This window comes from Lissotriton vulgaris, chromosome 1_1, assembly GCF_964263255.1.
Source record: "Lissotriton vulgaris chromosome 1_1, aLisVul1.2, whole genome shotgun sequence".
NCBI classification, from domain to species: Eukaryota; Metazoa; Chordata; class Amphibia; order Caudata; family Salamandridae; genus Lissotriton; species Lissotriton vulgaris.
Window position 1 is genome coordinate 595,301,079 of NC_141685.1, and position 22,027 is coordinate 595,323,105.

General features: G+C 44.8%; 1 protein-coding gene across 1 annotated transcript in view; it reads left to right on the plus strand.

Moving 5' to 3' along the window:
• DNAI3 (dynein axonemal intermediate chain 3) overlaps positions 1–22,027 on the plus strand; it is a 1,122,635-nt gene that overhangs the window by 596,272 nt on the left and 504,336 nt on the right. The window contains exon 16 of the mRNA XM_086954055.1: positions 595–682. Coding sequence (XP_086810181.1) covers positions 595–682 — 88 coding nt within the window. The remainder of the gene's footprint in view (positions 1–594; positions 683–22,027) is intronic.

Sequence of the window (22,027 nt, forward strand, 5' to 3'; positions counted from 1 at the left end):
GACAAACTCAGAATCTGATGGCCTTTAGAAAGGGACTCAAGACTTGGCTTTTCACTCAGTAAGCCTGCGCTCTCACGTTTGCCCTATCAAACCAGCGCCAGGACACCTCCGGGTAACAGAGCGCTCAGTAAATGTACTAAATAAATAAATAAATAAATAATCCTGCCAAATTTCATTGAAATCCTACTGGGTGTTTGGCCACTACATGTGAGTACAAAGTCTATGGGAAACGCATTTTGGGACTCCCCTTTTATCTTTGCTTCCTATTGACCAATCACAGCAAAATGTTCCATACTTCTCCAATGTAGAAAAAGGAATAGGCTCGTAAAGTTTTATGGAGAGTCATCAAACGGGCGCAGAGTTATTAATGCCGAAAAATCTGAGGAATTCCTAATTCTGGTTACCCTAACTATACCACAAACTGAGGAAGGTCTTATGATGCTAACATTTTTATTTAGAATTGTAAACTGTGTGAAATATAGTTTGTCATTGCTATATGCAGCATACATGTTGATTTTTAGGAGATAGATTATTTTAATTATAGCTGCTGACATTGCTTGAGGAGTTATATTTTTTCTAATTTTACTCCATCAGGTTACTCTACCAAAGACTGAAACAGTTGGTGATTACAGTCCGATGAAAATCAGTCTCCGGGATGAATTCACTACTTACAAAATGGCAGGTAATTTCCATTCTGTAAACGTACTATTTAGGGAGTATTTGAATTTTGAAGACTTTTGCGTACGTTGGGGCTGCGCAATTACCCATAGAGGTCCCTGACATCTGGAGATACCACTCATTTTTATACTCGAAATAGCTTTGATAAAGAGTGAAAAACACTAGTTCGCCGTTTTTTATATGCACTTTTCACTTCAGGGGAATTGCACATACTTACAGCACACTGTGTGTCTCACACGCGAAGATAAATAATGTGATATTTTGTACATACATTTGTGGTTGTAATATATCAATGCTATATCCTTTTGTTTTAGAGCTCCCGGAAGAAGGGCACTTATGCCCGAAATGCATCGGAGCATAAAGACACATGTGTGAAACTTTTTGAATGAACATTAATATGGATTCTAAAGAAGTTATTTGGAATTCTACATAAAACAGAATGCAAAAAATTTCGAACTTATAGTCTGAATACAAAATTCTAAGAGGAGTTTGTTTATTTGAAAAACCCAATGGTGTGCCCTACCCAGGGATGCTTCCAACTTGTTTGCAGCACATTTTCACTATATATTTGAGACGTGGTCTAGGACGGACACGTCACCTGAAGGAGCACCCGACCCATGTTATATATTAAAGGAACTTTCTACCCCAAAAGAGATTGAAACATAAAGGCTGTGCACCTACCAAATTATTTTTTGACATTTTCATTTTGTGCCAGAAGGGATTTTTATCACCTTGGGGGTCCTCAGAAGTTGACAACATGCTTGTTGTTGATCAGCTTCATTATGGTACTGAAATCTGTTTTATAGAAGAATCGTCAATGTCATTTCGAATATAGAGAAAAACATCAACAGAGATGTAATCGTTTTTATTTAATGAATAAATGGGCATAATAGATTTTAATTGAACATACATAAATAAATAAACTCTGCTCTATGAAATACAATAGGAGTGTGTTGGGTTGTCATAGTATGCTTAATAAACTAACAACTAGTGATGCTTTTTTTCGCAGGGCACTTTGCTCGGATTGTTACCACCTGTCTCGACATTCCATCGAATGTTGAGACCGGTGGTAGAGAGTTCCTACTTTTTTGGGAGAAAGTTATCATTCTTGTCAATTACGTTAGATTTTTTTTAAAAAGAGTGCGCTGCATGTACCTTAACCTCCAACATTAAATTCTATTCCATTAGCAAAATATTTTTGTGTGTTCAGTCTTTAGCAGCTCACTTATATTTCTTGTGCACCCCAAAAGCCCCCATATTTGGTCGGTAAGCACTATTTACTTTATTGAGTTTCTCTTACTGCAGTCCGGACTTGCATTTCTTCAGCTGAAACCGCTTGTGTGTTTTTCAAGCAGCACGACCGCACCGTAACTCGGGAGCCTGCTTTCAATCATTTTAACCCAGCATAATCTCATGTGTGTTTCAACGCCCTCACTCACAAGTTAAATGGATTTAGAAATGATGAGTAAATTAAGTCATGTGAACAACAGCACATCTGTGTTACATGTCATCTGTAGTACAGCCACCTGACAAGTTTTTTTCAAAAGCCCGTTTTATTAACAACAACACCACCACCACCACCAATACACACACCACCACCAATACCACCACCACCGCCAATTCCACCACCTATGCCACCACCACCAATACTATCCTCACGAATACCACCACCTCCAATACCACCATATTCATCCCCATTAGTACCACCAATACCGCCACCACCACCAATACCACCAGCACCAATACCAACACCTTCACTACCACCAATACCACCACCACCATCAATACAACCACAAATACCAACACCAATACCACCACTGCCACCAGTACCACCACTGCCAATACCACCACCACACCAATACCACCACTACCAATACCAATTCCCCTACCAATACCACCACTAATACCCTCACCACCAAAACCACTAATACCAGCACCACCACCACCACCAATACCATCACCACTACCAATACCACCACCACCAATACCACCACCACCAATACCAATACCACTGCCAAAACCACCACCAGCAATACCACCAACACCAATACCACCACCACCAATACCACCACCACCAATACCACTACCATCAATACCACCACCAATACCACCACAATTACCACCACCAATATCACCACCACCAATACCACCACCACCAATACCACCAATACCACCACGACCACCACTACCACCACCACCAAGCCAACTACTACCACCCCCACCAATATCACCAGCACCTCCACCAATAGCACCACCACCAATACCACCCCCACCAATTCCACCACTAATACCAATACCACCACCAACACCAATACCACCACCAATACTAATACCACTACCAATACCACCACCACCAATACCACCACCACCTCCAATACCACCACCACCAATACTAGTACCACCACCATCCAATACCAACACCACCATACCACCATCAATACCACCACCACTAATACCAAACACCAATACCAGCACCAACAATACCAGCACCATCAATACCAATACCGCCACCACCATCAATACCACTAAAGCCACCACTACCACCAATACCAATACCACCACCACCAATACCACCACCTTAGCGCCTCTCGCTCACTAGTAATAGAAGGGGCACTATACGAGGCTGGAGCTGCAGCCGAGACCATCCAAAACCACCACTAATACCACCACCACCAATACCACCACTGCCACCACACCAATACCACCACCACCAATACCACCACCACCAATACCTCCACCACCACCAATACCACCACCACCACCACACCAATACCACCACCACCAATACCAACTCCCCCATCAATCCCTTCACAGCCAACACCACCAACACCAAAAACACCACCACCAATACCATCACCAATACCACCACCACAATCAATACCACCACCACCAATAGTGAAACAACCTTTACATAGCAGTCATTACATCGCAACTTCCATTACATCGCATGTCATTACATCGCAGCCATTACATTGCATTTCTGATAGATACATCTGCCAGTGGATTCCTCACCTTGTGAATATCTCCCTTGCGTCAGCAACATCCGGAAATTCTTTTTGTAGCTTCCCGCCGACGTGGTACGACGTCACAGAGGCACGGCATCGCACGCGACTCCGCTGACGTCACCGACACCATAATAGGCCCACGCCAGCGTGATGACATCAGTTCCCTAACGGTTTCTGGGAATCTCTGTAGCTGTTAGTAACTTTGTTACTGTTTTCTCTGTTTTCTTGCTTCTTTGTCTCGCTGAAAGATGTCGCCTAAGAAGACCGGGTTCAAGCAATGTGGGGAGTGCGACAAAATGATGTCGATCACAGACCCGCACGACGAATGTATCTGGTGTCTGAGTTCGGACCACGATGTCGAAAGCTGCTCTTCGTGCAAGAAGATGAACCCGAAGGCTCTTCGAGAGAGGGAAGCTAAACTTCTGGTGGCAAAGTTGAAAGGAAGAAAGGAAAGGAAGACTTTGAGATCGCTTTCGAGAAGGGCGAGGTCGAAGTCAAGGGCGAGGTCGAAGTCCAGGGCGAGGTGAAAATCCCGTACGGCGTCGCCTTCGAGGTCAAGATAGAAGCATAAGAAGCGGAGGCATGGATCTTGTCATCACTCCGGTAAGGAGTCGGACTCCAGGCCAAAGTCGCCTAAGAGGAGACATGGTAAGAATGAAGTGTCTCCGCCGCCCGAGGTCTTGGATCCAGAGGGTGAGGCTTCGCCCTTGGAGTCACCGGTTCATTCTCCGGCTCCGGTTTCAAATCCATCTCAGGCGCCGTCTCTGGCTCGAGAGGATGAGGTGGTTCCATTGGCAGAGGGCTCCATGACTCCGACCCAGCCACATGTGGGGGAGGAGGCGAATCTGGTGCCTCTGAAGGTACAGCCAGCGGGTTCTTACCCACCCTTCCCAGCTCCAGGACAAGACCCTACTACATTTTTAAACGCTATGTATGGAGTCTATTCGAGAGCTTTGTACCCCTCTGGTGCACCTTCGGGTTCCATGAGTCCTATGGCATATTATAGGAGTACCCCACTCCTATGCTCCAGCTCCTTTCATGCACCGATTCGACCTCAAGAGCGGCGCACTGGTCCTCCGGATTCGGTCTCGACGCCGATACCGGCTCCGTCGGAGTCGTTCACGGATCCGACGGCGCGGCTTGTGAAGGAGAGATCCAGACAGGTTGCTTCCTTTTAATGATGCATTAACTGAGCCTATATGGGAGGTTTGGAGCAGGCCTCTGACAACTCCTGCAGTGGCCAAAGGTGTTGCAAGGAGGTATAGAGTTGCACCTGGGGATCCTGAATTTTTAATCTCGCATCCTTTGCCTGAAAGTCTGGTTATTCAGGCAGCCTGTTCAAAAAAGACTGTGAGGTCATTCCCTCAAGTGCCTGGGGATAAGGAATCCAAGAAACAGGATCAGACTGCGAAGAAGGTTTTCTCTTCAGCAAGGATGGCTTTAAAATCGACCAATGCCACTTGCCTTTTGGGGAGATATATACATGCCCTGATGGACTCAGTACGGCAGTTGGCTCCTAAAATTCCTGAGGACAGCAGGAAGGATTTTAATGAGGTATTGGCCGATACGCAAGCAGCTGCACGCCAAGTGATTCAGAGTGGGCTTGACACTGCTGATTCAGTTGCTCGTATCATGGGTACTTCTGTTGCCTCTAGAAGGGCTGCCTGGCTGAAGTCATCTGACTTTTCTGCGGATGTTCAGGCTGCGTTGTTGGATTTGCCCTTTGATGGTGTTGGGCTTTTTATTAAAAAGGCTGATGCAGCTTTGGAAATATTTAAAGACAGTAGGGTTACTGCCAGATCTTTAGGGCTCCAGACCAGAGGTTCAACAAAAAGGTATAGAGGTTTTGGACGTGCTTCCTTTCGTCCCTACCGTCAAGTTCAACAGCAGCAACCACAGCAGCAACAGCAAAAACGCTGTATAAGTCATACAGGGGCAGACAAAGAGCTCGTCCTCGAGGACGTCAAGCCTCCTCCTGCTCCTCTTACTCTTCTAACCCCCCTCCAACCACAGCAAAGCAGCCCTAGATCCGCCATTCCGGATCATGCGGGTCCTGTATTGGTTCGGCTTACCAATTTTCTACAAGATTGGGAGTCGGTTACATCAGATCTTTGGGTTCTCAATCTCATAGAAAATGGGTATGCTGTTCCTTTTCAGGAGTTTCCACCGAATTACCCTCTTTGCCAAGGTTTTTGCACAGAGGAACACCTGTTGCTCCTGCAGGAGGAAGTTCTGACTCTGTTAAGAAAGGGTGCGATGGAGGTGGTTCCGAAGCAGGAAAGGGGTCAGGGATGCTACTCCTAGTATTTCCTGATTCCCAAGAAGGATGGCAGACTTCGTCCAATCCTGGATCTTGAACCTTTACCTGAAGCAGGAAAAGCTCAAGATGCTCACCCTTGCACAGGTTCTTCAGGCGCTGATGGAAGAAGACTGGATGGTGTCAATAGAGTTGCAGGATGCATATTTTCACATCCCTATCCTGCAGTCTCACAGGAAGTATCTCCATTTTACGGTGGAATCACAGCATTACCAGTTTGTGGTCCTTCCGTTCGGTCTTATTACTGCACCTCGAGTCTTCACCAAGGTGAGGGCTGTGATGGCTGCACATCTCAGAAGGTCGGAGATACCTGTATTCCCGTACCTGGACAATTGGCTGATCAAAGCAGAATAGCCAGGGAAGGTGCTCCATCATCTGCAAGTGACAACCCAGTTGTTGTACAGGTTGGGTTTCTCGATAAATGTGCCTAAATCACACCTTGTGCCCTCCCAGCGCAACCTGTTCATAGGTGCGGAATTGGATACAACTCGGTGTCGTGCATTCCCTCCTCCTTGAAGGATTTGCGACATACAGGAGTTGATTCCTTTATTTTACAATGGAGCGGTCGTTCCAGTCCTGAAGTTCCTTCGTCTGCTCGGTCTGATGGCTTCCTGCATTCTGTTGGTCAACCATGCACGCTGGCATATGAGGGCGCTCCAGTGGTGTCTCCGCAGGCAGTGGTATCAACACCAAGGAGATCCCAGGGAATCAGTGAGGATCTCCAGAGAAGCTGCAGCGGATCTGTCTTGGTGGAACGTGGAAGGCAATCTGTCTTGAGGAAAGCCTTTCCAGCTGCCTCCATCAGTGGCCACGGTGATAACAGATGCATCCACTCTAGGGTGGGGTGCACATCTGGGGGATCTAGAGATCAAGGGTCTTTGGTCTCCAGAGGAAAGGTTGCTTCTCTTCCAGGGGATCCTCATCAATAGTCATAAGCATTAGAATATTCCCGCCCATGCGCGGGACCCCAGAAACACTATATTATATGTGCCCCATATATATATATATATATATATATATATATATATATATATATATATATATATATATATATATATATATATATATATATATATATATATATATATATATATATATATATATATATATATATATATATATATATATATATATATATATATATTCACTGAAAAAACCCATAGGTTTCACACCAGTTATAGTTAGGTGGAAATTTTACTCGCATAAAACCATTGAAATTCCCACGTTATAGTTAGTTGGACTCACTATAACTTGCGCGTGCAATGCACTGCTGATGACGTCACATATTACATCACTCATGACATGGTCAGTGACATCACTCATGACATCACGGATGACATCTCAAATGACATCACTGATGACAACATCCTTGTGACAAAGTGGCAGACCTCCTATCAGCATAAAATAACCTTTGACACACATTCAAAAATAGAAACTAACATTTTCTTAAAAAAGGAGAAACCAATACCAATTACAACAACTTATTAGGTAATTCCAACATCTACATACACATCCACTCATTCACCAACAGTTCTATATAGTCACTCATGCATGTACTTACTCATCATATGCACTCATACACCTATACATCCTGTTACACACTAATACTCATCCATATAGTTACTCACACACAAATTCACACATGCAAATAAACTATCAAAAAACCATTTACTTGATTATACTGCTATATACACACCACTACACATACTTCTACAGAAACGGAAACATATTTACTCTCTTAAACAATCAATTACAACCCCAACCTGACCACTTTCCGTAAACAGCTAAAAACCTTGCTGTTTAATGCATAGCAAAGTAACCTCAAGAGGGCCCCATCTGTTTTTCAGCGCCTGGACGCCTCAGGGCAACTGTAGCGCTTTATAAATCACATTTTCATTTCATTTCATTTCAATTATAAAAACACATACTCACTAACCCACCCATACACACAATCATCCACCCATACAGTCTTGCACACATGCTGTCTTCAAAATACATACAAATAGTGAGTCACTCATTCATGCATCTGTGCTCTAGGTAATATCCCCCACCGAACCATACAGACACTGATACTCAAAAAAAAACTAATAACCCATATACACACTCATGTAGCTACTCACCAACCCATGCAGCCACTTATACACAAAGTGAGACATAGATACATATATTTAAATATTTAAACATTACTCGCTAATATATGTATTCACTAAGATACATTTAATAAGTTAGTTAACCAATCAATTTTACACAAAAAAAACATCCATTTAGACATTTATTTACCCATTTATTCTTCCATCAACCTTTAGATATACATATATAAAATATATTTATTTTTCAGAAAGATACACATTCACTGGATGATGTCATCAGTGATGTCATTTGAGATGTCATCAGTGATGTCATGAGGGATGTCACTGTCCATGTCATGAGTGATGTAATATGTGACGTCATCAGCAGTGCATTGCACGCGCAAGTTATAGTGAGTCCAACTAACTATAACGTGGGAATTTCAATCGTTTTATTCGAGTAAAATTTCCACCTAACTATAACTGGTGGGAAACCTATGGTTTTTTCAGTGAATTTAATAGGTTTTTTAAATGCTAATTCCTAACTATAACTGGTGTGAAACCTATGGTTTTTTCAGTGAATATATATATATATATATATACATATATATATATATATATATATATATATATATATATATATATATATATATATATATATATATATATATATATATATATATATATATATATATATATAATTTCTATGGCAAAATGAAACCCCTCATTTTGTTCCTTTTCAAATTAAATGTAATATGTGTTACCACTTTTTTCCAATCAAGATGACTTCAGGTGTGCCATACTTTTGTCATAAGTAAGACTGTTAGCGTTCTAGTTGTTCTTTAGAACACTCTGGGACATTCTGTCATTGGGCTATAGTTGGGCTACATCTGGCTGATATTTGGGCTACATTTGGGCTCTTTTGTCTCTGGTGGCCATCTTGGGAGACTGCATATCAGAATGTTTTTTAATGAAATATGAGAAGATTTGAGAAGTCACTCAAAATGTGCCCTAATTTTTCTTTCTTCAGCACTAATCATAATTTCTATGGCAAAATGAACCCCCTCATTTTGTTCCTTTGCAAATTAAATGTTTTAAGTGTTAACACTTTATTCCAATCAAGATGACTTCAGGTGTGCCATACTTTTGTCATAAGTAAGACTGTTAGCGCTCTAGTTGTTCTTTAGAACACTCTGGGACATTCTGTCATTGGGCTATAGTTGGGCTACATCTGGCTGATATTTGGGCTACATTTGTTTTCTTTGTCTCTGGTGACCATCTTTGGGCTACATTGGGCTACATTGGGCTACATTTGGGCTCTAACATATATATAGCCCAATGTAGCCCAATATATATTTTTCAAAGTTATTTTTCGTAAAAACCACTGGAGCATATATCTTGAGACATAGCAAAGGCACATCGGGGTACCAGTACTTACAATTTTGCCAAGTTTGGTGGAAATCCATTCAGCCGTTCGTGCTAAAAGTGAGGTCGACCGCCCAATGGAAATTAACATGGGGAAAACACGTTTTGGGACCCCCCTTTTATCTCGGCCCCCGCTTGACGAATGCCCCCTAAACTTTCAAGGAAGGACCGGAGCTCCGCGAGGCAAATTTGAGGAAATTTTCAGGCAGATTCGTCAACTGGCGCCAAAGTTATTCACAATAGAATTTTGAGATTTTGCATTGAAAAAAATCCTAACTATAACTACCTACTGGCGACCGCCAGTAGGTAATATATATATATATATATATATATATATATATATATATATATATATATATATATATATATATATATATATATATATATATATATATATATATAAACATGCAATAGCAGCCACAAAACATCAGAGCTGAAATATGCTGTGAAGAATCTCCACCATACATGAATAATAAGCATTAGAAACATGAGGAAAAACACCAAAGATTGTTTAGAAACTGTTTTAATGCTCAGAAAGCAGTAGAAATTCTCATAACTCACTGGAAGCATAGAAAGCTCCCAGGCTGCATTGCAATCACACAGTCTAAAAAGACTGAAAAGCTAACCTGTAGCTGCATAGCAATAAACTGACACCGTGCATTTAAGGCACCCATGACCCCCAGTATCCCATCATGCCTCAATTGTGACAGTTAGGTCAGTTGTTCTTTCCGGCTCCTTCAGGAAGGATCCTGGTTACACAGCTCCACTATTTTTCTGTTTTCTGACAGAAAATTACCTCACTTTTAACAACTTTTTGACTTACTTTGACATTTTACACCTAGTCAAGTAAGAATCTGTCTTTTTCAGTCAGTTTAGTGAGCATTTTTAGCTGAAAATGCCTTCACTTTTTGACAAATGTCCTTCTTGTGGCAACAAGAAGGCAAAATCAGACAACCACGACGTTTGTATTCTGTGTATACCTGAGGAACATGATCCAGGCACCTGTCCTCATTGTGAGCACCTGTCAGGAAGAACTCTCAAAGACAGGGAAAGGATTCGCATTTTTGGCCTGGCTCACAGGTCATCCAGAGGAAGGGCTCCGGTGAAGAAGGGCTCCAAGAAGACTAAAACATCTTCAAAAGAGAAGTCTTCACACCCTTCAGCTTCAGCGTCGGGCTCGGCGCTGAGAAAAGAACCACCGGTGGGTCATCTATCTTCAAACTACCGTCAACGGCGGGCTCGCCGTTGAAGAGAAGACCAGGTACGTCGACGACGTTGAAGAATCCAGTTCCGTCGTCGAAATCCCCTCTGCCGTCGTCAACCAGGCGGCAATCGGCGTCGAGGGAGGTCACTCCTCCGCCGTCAACCGGGCGACGTCCGGCGTCGAGGAATGTGACTCCGCCACCGTCAACCAGGCGACGGTCGGTGTCGAGATCTATGACCCCTCCGCCGTCGTCAACCCGGCGACGATCGGCGTCGAGGGAGGTCGTTCCTCCGCCGTCGTCATCCAGGCGACGACCGGCGTTGAGAAGTGTGACCTCTCCGCCGTCGTCTAAGAAACGACGTTCGGCGTCGAGGACCAAGACCCCTCCGCCGTCTAAACATCGATCGGCGTCGAGGAGGCAGTCTCCGTCCACGTCTCGTCGACGCTCAGCGTCAAGGGTGACCAGTACCCCTCCGCCGTCGTCGCGCAGACATTCGGCATCGAGAGAGAGGGCTCCGTCGACGGCTGGTCATCGCCGTTCGGCATCGAGAGAGAGGGCTCCGTCGACGGCTGGTCATCGCCGTTCGGCATCGAGGGAGGCTCCGCCGTCGGCTGTTCATCGCCGTTCGGCGTTGAGAGATCGTAGATCCTCGCATCGATCGCCGTCGAAGCATTCCACGTCGAAATTGTTGCTCCCGCCGACTCCAAAGAAGCATTCGGCGTCGAGAGAAAGACATTTGACGCCGGAACGCTCGACGTCGAGGCATTCAGAAAGAGCTCGATCGTCGTCGAGGAACTCTGTAATCATGGTTACGGAGTCAGCTTCTCGCCATTCCACGTCACAGTCTTCTGGATCCTCGACAGCATCTTCAAGATCCAGAAGACCTGTCCGCAGATCTCCTGTGCGGCAGCCAGATCCCTCGGCTGCGGAGGTCAGACTTTCACCTAGATGGTACAGGTCATTGGATCATTGGCGTGAGTCAGGGGCTACCAGACGACTACAAGAGTATGCCAGTCCTCAACACAGATCTCCTCTCCAGATGCTGGTAGAAGAAGCAGACAAACACAGTCCTCCCAGGCGCCAGGCAAGCAAGTCGCCTGTAAGAAGGCCAACCAGATCTCCCAGAAGAGAAGATCCGGTTAGATCTCATTCTCCCAGGAGGTCGCGTTCACCCAGAAGGAGAGATCCGGTCAGATCTCACCCTCCTAGAGGGGAGGAACACCCAAGAAGATCACGGGAGAGGAGGCACGGTGCGCACCGTAGATGTCGAAGAACTCCGTCTACTTCATTGACCTCTTCGACCAGGTCCTCCAAGAGGAATTACTCTCCTACGATAACAGATAGTCCTGTTTCTAGATCCTCTCCAGTAGATGACATAGGCACTTACCTTGATGTCCTATAAAGAGGAGCAGAGAAGCTGAACATTGAGATGTCTGTCCCCCAGGTGGCTACGACAGTAATTTCTGAAACTTTGCACAAAAAATCTGTCTCTCACCCACTGCTCCCTTTGGTTCCGGGGATTATGGATCCGGTCAAGGACGTTTTCCTTACCCCAGCAGCCATCAGAGCGGTGCCAGCCCGCATACAGAAGAAGTACAAACCTGCTTCATCAGACCCAGTTTTTGTACAATCGGACCCTCCAGCGAACTCTGTGATAGTGGCAGCTGCAAGAAAGACGCATGCAGTTGCTGCTTCCTCTTCTGCACCACCAGATAAGGACAGCAAATCACAGGACTCATGGGGACGCAAAGTGTACAGATCAGCTGCCTCCACACTGAAAGTCTCGAGTGCGGCCGCGCTGTTGGGCAGATACGACAGAGCCTTATGGGACTCAATGGAGAGGTTTAAGTCAAAGCTTCCAAAAGAAGACCAGAAGGACTTCGAAGAAACTATGACAGCAGGATGTCTGGTGGCGAACCAGTTGATAAGCACAGCAGTGGACGGTGCAATTCTTGCGGCACACTCCTGCTCACATGGGGTTTGTGCCAGGAGGTCAGCTTGGTTGCGTCTCACAGGTTTGAAGCCGGATGCTCAACATTGCATCCTCAATCTTCCATTTTCAGGGTCCTCTCTCTTCGGACAACATGCTGACGAGGAGATGACTCGTATGAAGACAGAGCTGGATACAGTAAAGGCGGTGGGTTTGGAAAAGAAAAAAGAGTTCAAACGCCCTTTCAAGACCAGCAAGGGAAGAAGGGCTCAACAGAGGGTTCAAACCCCTCAGTGGTCCCAAAATAAGAACCAGGGGAAATCCCAGTTTCGAGGAAAATCCAACAGAGGTAGAGGAGGTCACCAGCAGTCCTCTACCACAACAAGAGGAGGAAAGGCCTGAGCAGTGGCTTCCTCTGGTGCCGTTGCCCACTCCAGTGGGAGGAAGTGCTTCACAACACCTGGCAGAGTGGGTCAGCATCACAAAAGATCAGTGGGTGCTGAATATACTGCGCAATGGATACATGCTACGTTTCCGTGCGCTTCCAAGGAGCATTCCTCCAAAGAGCTCTTGCCCTCACCAACTAATCTTGCTCAGGAGAGAGGATGCAATCCTGCTACAAAAAAGAGCTATAGAGGAAGTTCCCCCCTCTCATAGGGGAAAGGGGGTTTACTCCAGATACTTTCTTGTCCCCAAAAAAGATCAGGAGGACAAGTTCAGGCCCATACTCGATCTTCGTCTCCTGAACAAGGTCATCGTCAAAGAAAAGTTCCGCATGTTAGCTCTTCACCAAATATGCCCACATCTTCAAACCGGAGATTGGATGTGTTCGGTGGATCTGCAAGATGCATACTTTCACATTCCGATTGCACTGCGGCATCGCAAGAACTTGAGGTTTGTTGTAGGAAACAAACACTACCAGTACAGGGTGCTACCCTTCGGACTCAAGTCCGCACCACGAGTCTTCACCAAATGCATGGCAGTGGTGGCGGCTTTTCTTCACAAAAAGGGGCTCTTCATCTATCCGTACCTGGACGACTGGCTCCTAAAGGGTCCATCTCCGGTACGGGTAGCACACGATCTGCAACTTTGCCTGCACCAGTTGCACAGGCTCGGTCTCCATGTAAACCTGGAGAAGTCAGTCCAGCGGCCGACACAGTCCATCCACTACCTAGGCTCCATTCTGGACACAAAATTGGGAAAAGCGTTTCCTTCGGAGGAGAGACTTTTTTCCATGAAACAGAAATGTGGGATTCTTCTAGACTCCCGGTTTCCAACAGCCCGACAAGTAGCATCCCTGCTGGGTTCCATGGCGTCCTGCATTTTTCTCATCCCAAACACCAGGCTGAGAATGGGGCCTCTGCAACAGGCTCTCGAGGACCAGTGGGACCAAGCGACAGGGCGTTGGGAAGATAGTATCACTCGTTCCCAAGCAACGAAGGATGCCATCAAATGGTGGACTCTGATGAGGAATGTGCTGGTGGGAGTGCCTTTTCACCAACCTCTTCCATCCCAGTCGATAGTGACGGATGCCCCTCTGCAAGGCTGGGGAGCACACATGGGTCCACTTCAAATTCAAGGTCAGTGGTCTGCGCAGGAGCAGACATACCCCATCAAGATGCTGGAGCTCAGAGCGGTATTTCTTGCTCTCAAAGCTTTCTTTCCAGCGATAGAGTCCAACTCCGTCCTAGTTCAGACGGACAATACGACCACCATGTTCTATCAACAAACAAGGAGGCATGCGGTCTCGCCCACTCTCCCGAGAGGCTCAAACCATCTGCCACTGTCTTCTCTCTCAAGGCCTCTCAGTAGTGGCGGTGCACCTTCCAGGCGAATTGAACGCAAAAGCAGACGCACTCAGCAGGCACTTCGAAGATCAGCCAGACTGGGTGCTAAACAACAAAGTGGTAGAAGAGCTTTTTCGTTGCTGGGATCATCCAGCCATAGACTTGTTTGCAGATGACAAAAACGCCAAATGCCACGCCTTCGCGTCCAGGTTCCACCAGGCAGGGACACAGGGGAATGCTCTCCTGATGGATTGGTCGGGAACATTTGCTTACGCGTTTCCTCCCCTGGCTCTGATTCCAAAGGTAGTCTCCAAACTCCTAAGGTCAGACATGGAGATGATCTTGATAGCTCTGGATTGGCCACGGCAGTGGTGGTACCCAGACCTTCTACATCTATCTGTGTGTCCACACAAACGACTTCCTTGCAGGCCGGACCTGTTGAGCAAGATGAACGGGAGGATACTGCATCCCAACCTCCCATCACTGAACCTAACAGCATGGAACCTGAGGTACTGCAATATGGACATCTGAACTTGCCTCCCGAATGCATGAACATTTTAAAGGGGGCTAAGAGGCCTTCCACGAGAGCGTCCTATGCGTTCAAGTGGAAAAGGTTTTACTTATGGTGTAGGGATCATCACCTAGATCCTACTAAAGGGCAGGAGGAGGTAATTCTGCCATACCTCCTTTCCTTGGCAACTTCTGGATTGAAATATGCTTCCATTAGAGTGCATCTGTCAGCTATAGTAGCGTACAGGAAATCACCTCATCAGATTTCTTTCTTTCAGGTTCCGGTGGTTAAGGACTTCCTCCAGGGGTTGAAAAAAGTCTATCCCCCTGTGCGAAATCCTTCTCCTCCTTGGGAATTGAACCTGGTTCTATCCAGGTTAATGTCACCTCCTTTCAAAAATATCCACAAGGCTTCTTTGCAACATCTATCTTGGAAATCAGCCTTTTTAGTGGCAATCACATCAGCGCGCAGAGTAAGCGAGATACAAGCGCTTTGTGCGAAGGAATCATATACTGTTTTCCACCACAATAGGGTGGTCCTGAGGGCTCACCCATCCTTCTTGCCTAAGGTGGTTTCTGATTTTCATATAAATCAGTCCATCTCCCTCCCTTCTTTTTTTCTAAATCCAGCGACCCCAGCAGAGCGGTCATTGCACTCCTTGGATTTGAAGAGAGTGCTCAAGTTCTATTTAGAAAAAACCAAGGGAATCAGGAAGTCGGATCAGCTGTTCGTGAACTATGGTTCAATGAGAACAGGTTTTCCAGCGGCCAAAAGGTACACTCTAGATGGATTGTCTCCTGCATTAAATTGGCCTACCAGCTTGCAGGCAAGCCTTTATTGGTGTCACCCAGAGCGCATTCTACCAGAGAGAAAGCGGCCACGGTGGCTTTCTTGCACGACATTCCAATGTCAGAAACATGCAAGGCTGCAACCTGGAAATCAGTTCATACCTTTACGAGGCATTACTGTCTAGAATCTGATTCCAGGGCTGATACTCAAGTAGGACAAGCCTCTTTGAGGAATCTATTTGGGTAGCCTGCGGCCTGTACGAGCTTAGTTGTTACTAGGCTTAGTATGGTTATTACTGTATTGTTACTCCTTTGCCCGCAGGGAGATGAGGTGAGGCTCGCTATTCTATTCTAATGCTTATGACTATTGATGAGGATCCCCTGGAAGAGAAGGATTAGTTACTTACCTGTAATCCTAGTTCTCTTCCAGGGGTATCCTCATCAAAGTCATAAGCAACCCTCCCGCCTCCCTGGGCAAAGGACATTCTTTAATAAGGAGATATTGTTAACCTATTTCTACTGGGTTTTTTCAGTCTCCGAAAAGAACAACTAACCTAACTGTCACCCCTGAGGCATGATGGGATACTGGGGGCCATGGGTGCCTTAAAGGCACGGTGTCAGTTTATTGCTATGCAGCTACAGGCTATCTTTTCAGTCTTTTTAGACTGTGTGTTTGCAATGCAGCCTGGGAGCTTTCTATGCTTCCAGTGAGTTATGAGAATTTCTACTGCTTTCTGAGCATTAAAACAGTTTCTAAACAATCTTTGGTGTTGTTTTTCATGTTTCTAAAGCTTATTATTCATGTATGGTGGAAATTCTTCACAGCATATTTCAGCTCTGATGTTATTTGGCTGCTATTGCATGTTTTTATATATAGATGATGAACATAAATTTCTGAAGAACGATCATCCAGTGATTCCATCATTTTATTTGATACCGAAAGTACACAAGGACACTGTTACACCACCTTGGTCGCCCAATAATATCGGCGATAAACAGCTCAACGGAAAACATCTCCCGGTATATTGACTTTTATCTCCATGACTGGGTAAAAGGTCTAAAATCCTACGTGCAGGATACTTCTGATTTCATCAGAAAGGTGAACAATGTGGTTTGGGACTCTGAATGTTTGCTTATAACGCTGGATGTAACATCATTATATACCTCAATTAAACACACTGACGGGGTTCGAGCTATAGAGTTCTATTTAAACAAACGGCCCATGAATTTTTCTGCGCATAATAGAATGCTATTGTCCATGATACGAATCTGCCTGGAACAAAACTTTTTTCTATTTAACAACCAGCTCTACCTGCAGGTCCGAGGGGTCGCCATGGGGTCATGCTTCTCCCCGAGTCTAGCATGTCTCCACATGGGACTCTGGGAGGAGCATGTTCTAGGCGGTCCCTTGGAAAGCACAATGCGGGAACATGTACCATTGTATCTACGGTACATAGATGATTTGTTCCTAATTTGGCGTGGTTCAGTGACAGAAGCGCAGGACTTCATTGGGGAACTCAATAAAAACAGTTTGAATCTACAGTTTACTTCCCACATAAATGAAGAGGCCGTGGTGTTTCTAGATACGGAGGTTTACGTCGCTGGCAACAAGTTAGCAACCAGAATGCACAGGAAACCCACAGCTGGGAATACAGTTTTACATGCCTCTAGTCAACATCCCCGTCACCTAAGTGACAGCATTCCCTTCGGGGAAATGATGCGAATTAGGCGGATATGTAGCACGGAGGCAGAGTGCAACAAAATACAAGAGGAAAGTAAAGATCGCTTCTTGGCTCGAGGCTACTCTGTCAAAACAATACAACATGCTATAAATAGATCTCTTACAATATCCAGGGAGGAGGCTTTGACTGTAAAAGAAAAACCTAAAGAGGGGGTAACTGAGAAAGACAAATTAATTGCCCCCAGAGTTATTGTAACCTTCAGCAAACAGCACAAGGAGATTAGACGAATCTTCTATAAAAACTGGAACCTAATAACAGGGGACCCTGTTATTGGTAAGTTCTTAGTTAAAAAACCCGAAATCACATTCAGAAAGTCCATTTCCATGTCAGACAAACTAGTCAACAATTTTTTGGAGAAACCTATCTCTGATACCTGGGGTGCCTTGGGAGGTGGTTTCAAAAAATGCGCTGTATGCAAAGCCTGTAAAAACGGGTGAAGTAAATCTCAGTATACAGTGCCTTTCAATAGCAAACCTGTACCAATAAAAAAGCGCATGTCTTGCAAAACAGACTTTGCTGTTTATGTGCTGCAGTGCACGTGTGAGCTCCGATATATAGGCAGCACCCGCTTGCTGGTGCACAGACGGGTACTGCAGCACATCAGAGCAATAGTGGGTAAAGACCAAACTCACCCGGTGGCACACCACGTTGAAAAGGCCCACAATAGCGATCCTTCGGGTCTTTTGTATTTTGCAATAGACTGTGTTTTGCCCTTAAAAAGAGGAGGGGACAGGGATGCCAAACTCCGCCTCCTGGAAACTCGATATATTATCGAACTTGATAGTAAGGCCCCTAGGGGCCTGAACGCAAGTGAAGACTTGTACACTTGTCTATAGGCATCTGCTAAGAAAATCTACAGTAGCTCTAGGATTACCATTGTGAATTTTCAGACATTAGGAAACACATAAATTGTGGCTTTTGTATAATGAATAGATGTGTCTGCTGATGTGGGAATAACAACTAGTTTACATCTTGGGTGTGGTGCTTATATGCTGCCGTAATTAGAAAGAACAACTTATACAAATGAATTAAGAACTATTCACCTCCCACTCCATGAAAATTGAAAAAGATTATGATATCTTTTTCAAAAATACTAAATATAAAAAGAAAGAAAAATTGATTGAATTATTATTTTCACGTTTATATCAAACATGCACTTGGGTCTTTCTTTTTCCTGGGGTCACGATGCATTATGGTACTTAGGCATAAATGAATTAATAGTTTCTATGAGACTTTATTATAAGACTATTATGTACTCATTTTGCAGTGGGTTTGTTCTCATCTTATACTGACATTTCGTCTACACAAATTTTTGAATATAGATGGTACTTATGAAATACACAAGTAAAAAATGTAAATGACACTTTGCACTTTAATGGCTTGAATTTGCACAATATCATGTGCTGCTAATATGAAATTCATAGAGGAATATTTATTTAGACACTAAGTCTTTTATTGTAAATAGTATGTATATATCATGAATTTTAATTATTTATGAGATATTATATATATATTTTTCCTTCAAATATTGAATTTCATCTGTGTGTGCATTATACTATATTTCAATTGTGTATAGAATATTTGATGAATCATGTACATATTCTATGTAGAACTTGAAATGTCAAAAATTATGGCACTGCGCCTTTTATTTCTATTTTTATAAAGAGTGATAAAAACACCACTGTTTGAACACGAATAGAATGAGAGACAGTAAGGAGTTAAGGTGGGCGGATTGCTTTCACGAGTATCCGCCCTTTTGTGGTTCAGAAAAGCTTTAAGTACCCTCTTTGATGTCCAGTAACGTATCATGTGATCAAGCATCTGGCTAGAGGCGAAACGCGTCATGCAGGACTGCTTGGGTGTCAATTTTTAATGGAATAAAACACTTATCTTTGCACAAGATCTGGGTCTGGCTTGTTCGTTTTTCCAGTTGGAGCAGTGGAACTGGGATGCTGGCAGCATCGAGCGATACAAGGACTTCATATATATATATATATATATATATATATATATATATATGTATATATATGTGGGGCACATATATTATAGTGTTTCCGGGGTCCCGCGCATGGGCGGGAATATTCTAATGCTTATGACTTTGATGAGGATAACCCTGGAAGAGAACTAGGATTACAGGTAAGTAACTAATCCTTCACATCAACCTTCTAGAGTTGCGGGCGATACGTTTGGCGCTCAAGGCCTTCCTCGCTTCTCTTCGCGGTCAGTCAGTTCAAGTCCTGACGGACAATACGACCGCGATGTGGTATTTCAACAAACAGGGAGGAGTGGGGTCGCAGTGTCTCTGCAGAGAGGCTCTGCGTCTCTGGTCCTGGGTTCAGGACCATGAGATTTGTCTGATGGCAAATCATCTGGCCGGAGTTCTGAACGTGCGTGCAGACAGTCTCAGTCGGCAGTTCTCTGCCGACCACGAGTGGAGGCTTCACCCGGAGGTGGTTCGTCGCGTCTTTCGGACGTGGGGAACTCCTCAGGTGGACCTGTTCGCCACTCACGAGACTGCTCACTACCCGTCATTCTGCAGTCTCCAGTTTACGATGCAGGGATCCTTGGGGGAAGCGTTTCAGTTGAGTTAGGGCTCACAACTCCTTTATGCGTTTCCTCCCATACCCTTGATTCCTCGAGTTCTGAGTAAGATTCGCCAAGACCAGGCCCAAGTCATATTGATCGCCCCGGGTTGGCCAAGAAGGGTGTGGTACACATATCTTCTCCACCTCTCCTTGTGCCCGCTGCTCCGTCTCCCTCTCAGGGCAGATCTCCTCTCTCAGATGGAGGGGCAGGTTCTACACCCCCACCTCCAGACCTTACACCTTCATGCCTGGAGATTGAATGTAGTGGCTGTTATTCTTTCGGCCAGGCATGACTCCACCAAATCTATCTATTCATACAGATGGTCTAAATTTGTCACTTGGTGTGGAAAGAAATCTGTTGACCCATTGAAGGCTCGTTTATCTGATATACTATAATTTGCTCTTTATTTGGCGCAGCAAGGGTTTGCTGTTGCTACAGTCAAGGGTTATCTTTCGGCTTTGTCGGCATTTCTCTGTTTGCCAGATCAGCCGTCATTGTTCAAATCTCCTGTGGTTTTAAGATTTTTGAAGGGCCTTACAAATAAGTGTCCTCCTACTCCTTTTATTGTGCCTCAATGGGACTTAAATCTGGTGATTACTTTCCTGATGGGTTTTCCTTTCAAACCTTTGCACAAGTGTCCCTTGAGACTTTTGTCTTTTAAGACGGTGTTCCTGGTTGCTATTACCTCGGCAAGGAGGGTAAGTGAGCTTCAAGCTCTTAGTTCAAAGCCCCCATTCTTGACCATTCATGCTGAAGGAATGGTTCTTAGGACTAGGGCAGCTTTTCTGCCTAAGGTGGTGACACCCTTCCATCTAGGACACTCTATTACCCTTCCTACCTTTTATCCTCCCCCTCACCCTTCCAAGGAGGAGGAGAGACTACACTGTCTGGACCCAAAGAGGGCGGTGAGCTTTTATCTCAATAGGACTAAAGACTATCATGTGGATGACCAGCTCTTTGTTGGATTTGCTGGCTGCAAGAAAGGAAGGGCGGTGCACAAGCACAAGCTATCAAGATAGATTATTCTCTGCATTAAGATATGCTACGCTCTTGCTGGTAAGGAACCTCCAGAAGGCATAGGAGCTCACTCTACTAGAGCAAAGTCATCAACATCTGCTTTGTCTAGAGGTGTACCTGTTGAGGGCATTTGTAGAACGGCAAATTGGGCCTCCCTCCACACTTTCGCGAAGCTTTACGGGAGGGACGGCCACTTAGCGCGTTCTGTCCTCCAGGATTTTCTGGTATAGGAGAGTGGACACCCTCCTCCGGGAGTGGGGACTGCTGTGGGACTCTATTCACAAGGTGAGGAATCCACTAGCAGATGTATCTATCCGAAGGACAAGTTACTTACCTTCGGTAACGCTTTTTCTGGAAGATACAGTATCTGACTGTGGATTCCTCACTGACCCACCCGCCTCCCCGTTGTCCACTCTTCTATACCTGAGTTACTGTAATGTAAATATTTTTATTGTCAAAGGAAATGTTTTATTTAAATTGCTTTCCTGCATTGGCTTCACACTGTGTGTGTTATCTTGACATTCATGTACTGAGTATACTGTGTATATATCTACTGTCATCTCCATCCGTGTGCCTCGAAGGCACAGAAAAAAGGGCGGAACTGATGTCATCACACCGGCGTGGGCCTATTATGGTGTCGATGACGTCAGCGGAGTCGCGTGCGATGCCGTGCCTCTGTGACGTCGTACCATGTCGGCGTGAAGCTACAAAAATTTTTTCCGGATGTTGCTGACGCAAGGGGGATATTCACAAGGTGAGGAATCCACAGGCAGATACTGTATCTACCAGAAAAAGCGTTACCGAAGGTAAGTAACTTGTTTATCACTACAATGCATGTCATTACAACGCATGTCACTTCAATACAGGCATTACATCGCAAGTCATTACAACGCATAAAATTACAACAAATAGTACCCTTGGACTATCCAACACTTACCCTACTGTTGCACTCATTGGAGTGAGAATAGTA